The 2,964-nt window shown below is 41.0% G+C and overlaps 1 protein-coding gene across 5 annotated transcripts in view; it reads right to left on the bottom strand.

Moving 5' to 3' along the window:
• The window catches only part of THUMPD3 (THUMP domain 3 tRNA guanosine methyltransferase), a 27,793-nt gene that overhangs the window by 23,315 nt on the left and 1,514 nt on the right, over positions 1 to 2,964 (bottom strand). For all 5 annotated transcript variants that reach the window (XM_027773262.1, XM_027773264.1, XM_027773266.1 and 2 more), the window contains one exon: positions 1,618 to 1,906. In XM_027773262.1, the coding sequence (XP_027629063.1) occupies positions 1,618 to 1,872 (255 nt within the window). In that variant the 5' untranslated portion in view covers positions 1,873 to 1,906. The remainder of the gene's footprint in view (positions 1 to 1,617; positions 1,907 to 2,964) is intronic.

Genomic DNA, 2,964 nt, shown 5'->3' on the forward strand with positions numbered 1-2,964 from the left:
CAAGCCATTAGGTCTGGGACTTGAACTATGGTCAGCCATGTGGGAGTGTCCTGCACCTTAATCACCACTCCTCCTACTAGCCCCCAATATATTTAGTACTTTTAAAATTTTCCTTTTAATATTTCCCATCTGTTTTGTTACCCATCAGCTTATGCCTTTCCCTTGAGAAAGGGAAGGAGGACAGACGGAAAGGTAGAAGCTTAAAGTGTTAAGTGGGTGACATGAACTTGGTGTAAAAGGGAAGGACAGAGACAATCAAGTGGGGCTTTATCATATTCCCTAAGAGCTCTCTGGGGTACTGTATGCTGCAGTGCCTAAGAGCCTGGGGTCTAAGCTCTAGTTTTGGAATAACTAGATGAGTAATCCTGGGAAAATGACTTATTCTTCCTAAGTCAAATGATTAAACATAAAAATGCCTATTTCACATAGCTGCTAAACGTGTTAACTATAACACTAAATGGGAAATACTTGTTTAACAATTCATCCCACAAATATATCCTGGAAGACTACTATATGCCAGTTTGGATATGAAAGCTTGGGATGTCTGTGAAGATATGTCATGTTGTGTATATGGGATGTATCTTAGCTTTTATTATTAAAGTGAGAGGGCAGTTTGTCAACCTTCACTTTGCACCTTTGGTGATTCCTAATTATTGCTGTTTTTCTTTTTATTATTTTTTAAGATTTTTTGTCATAGGGTATGTGCACTTGTCAGAAAGAGATGGACAGACAATGAGAGAGAAAGTGAGAAATCAACCCCTGGGGGGATGGCCCACACCACAACCCCTTCTCCATTCTCCTCGTAGGATATTGGGCATGCATGCTTATGTGCCCAATGTGATTTTCAGGCTACTGTGTCCAGGACTTGAACCATGGTCAGTCATTTGGGAGTCCAGCACCTTAATCACCACACTACTTGCTGGCCCCAATTATTATTTTTCTTCACAAGAGAGAGACACTGAGAGAGAGCATATGGTAGAGAGAGAGAGTGCTAGGTATTTTTGACAGGGCCTTGTTATAACTCTCCTGCCCCAGCCTCCTGGTTAACTGGGACTATGGGCATGTACTACTGAGCCTGTTTAGGCTGGGCCAGGAACCAAACTCTGGCCTCAGTCACTGTGTAACAGCTTCCTGCTTGCCCATGGCTTGCGGCTTGCTTGTAGCTAGGATCCTTATTACTTTGAGGAAGTATTTCTTTTTTTTTTAAAGAAAAATCCCAGGGTCAGTGGGTGGTATGGTGGTTAAGAACACTGGACCCCCATGTGGTCGACTACAGTTTGAGTCCTGGGCTTGGTGGCTTGCTTTCTCACTTTCCATCTCTCTCTCTTGCTCTCTCTTACTCTGATCAAATTAAATTAAATTAAATAATTCTTTGGAGGAAAAAAAAAAAAAAGAAAGAAAAAATCCCTGCCTGTTATCCTAGCTGGTTGGGATAGACTCAGGAGGAGAGGGAAAATTACAGGGTAAGACCCTGCTGAAGGTACATACCTGCCTTTCTCTTGTGAAAGGAAAAAAACAAATAAACAAACAAAGGATACCAGAGGGGTCTAGAAACTTAGAAAGTAGCCACAAAATGACCAATGTAGAAAATTATTTAAAATAATGTTTCATTCAAACCTGAGCCAGACTTTCCACTGAAACGTCAAAATATATCTTGCCCCGGTCTTTGCTGATTTTACAGGATGACCCCAATTTCTCTCTCACTTCATCTGCAGCTGTCTGCTCAAAGCCAGTAGGTACAGTGGCTCCGATAGTAACTTGGAGATGCTCGTATCCACTGCTGAGGTCACTTTCTGTCACTTGTACAGACCTCTGATTCTCATAAAGGTTCACATCCAGGAGTTGGTTAGTGGCTTCTTCTATAACTGACATGTTGGCAGTGCTTCCAAGATTCCCAACACAGTCCCTGTAAAAGCAGTACAGAAAAGGAAAAGAGTGAAAGCCCATCTCATACTTTAACTACAACTAAAAACTTCTGCTTTGGAGGGCAGGAAGAACAAGGCGACACTATTGATAAAGCCATATTCAGTCAACGCATATGATTAAATATTCACCAAAGTTAAAAGGGTTGAATCAATATGGGTGCAGAGTGCAGGCTGTAAAACATGTTATTATTAAACAAGCAGTACAGATATAGGTTAAGTATCCTTTATCGCAAATGCTTCCCAATGTTTTGATTTTGGATTTTTTCAGATTTTGGAACGTGTATATATAAAATGAGATATCCTGAGGATGGGGCAAAGTCTAAATATGAAATCCATTTATGTTTCATATATACCTTATATGCATAGCCTGAAGATAACTGTATATGATATATATATATATTTTTGGAGAGGTTTTCACTATAGGGCGCATGCACTCGCCAGATAGAGAGAGATAGAGACAGAAAGCGAGAAATCACCCCCCAGGGGGGATGGTCACGCCTCAATTCCTTCTCCATTCTCCTCTCGGGATCTTGGGCACGCACGCACACACGCCCGGCGTGAGTTTTAAGCCACCGGGTCCGGGACGCGAACCGCGGTCGACTACGTGGGAGTCCAGCGACATAGCCATTACGCTAACTTCTGGTTCCCTGTATATGATATTTTTGAACTACAGTGTTTTGAGTGCAATCTATCACATGAGATCAGTCAGTACTTAAGAAGTTTTCGATTTCGAGCCAGCAAATGGCATGGTGATTAAGGCGCTGGGCTCCCACAGGGCCAACTAAGGTTTGAGTTGGGGACCTGGCAGCTTGCTTTCTCTTTCCTTATCTGTCTCTCCCTTGTCAAATTAAAATGAATTGAATACTTAAAATAAATCATTCTTTTTTAAAAATAATTTAGGATTTGGGGCATTTAAAATTTCAGATTAGAGATTTTTTTACAGAATTATTTTATTTAACTTTATGTATGTATGTATGTATTTATTTTTGACCAGAGAGGGATAGAGAGAGAGAGAGAGAGAGAGAGAGAGAAAACAAGA

The sequence above is a fragment of the Tupaia chinensis genome, unplaced genomic scaffold, assembly GCF_000334495.1.
Source record: "Tupaia chinensis unplaced genomic scaffold, TupChi_1.0 Scaffold000333_1, whole genome shotgun sequence".
In the NCBI taxonomy this organism is placed as follows: domain Eukaryota; kingdom Metazoa; phylum Chordata; class Mammalia; order Scandentia; family Tupaiidae; genus Tupaia; species Tupaia belangeri.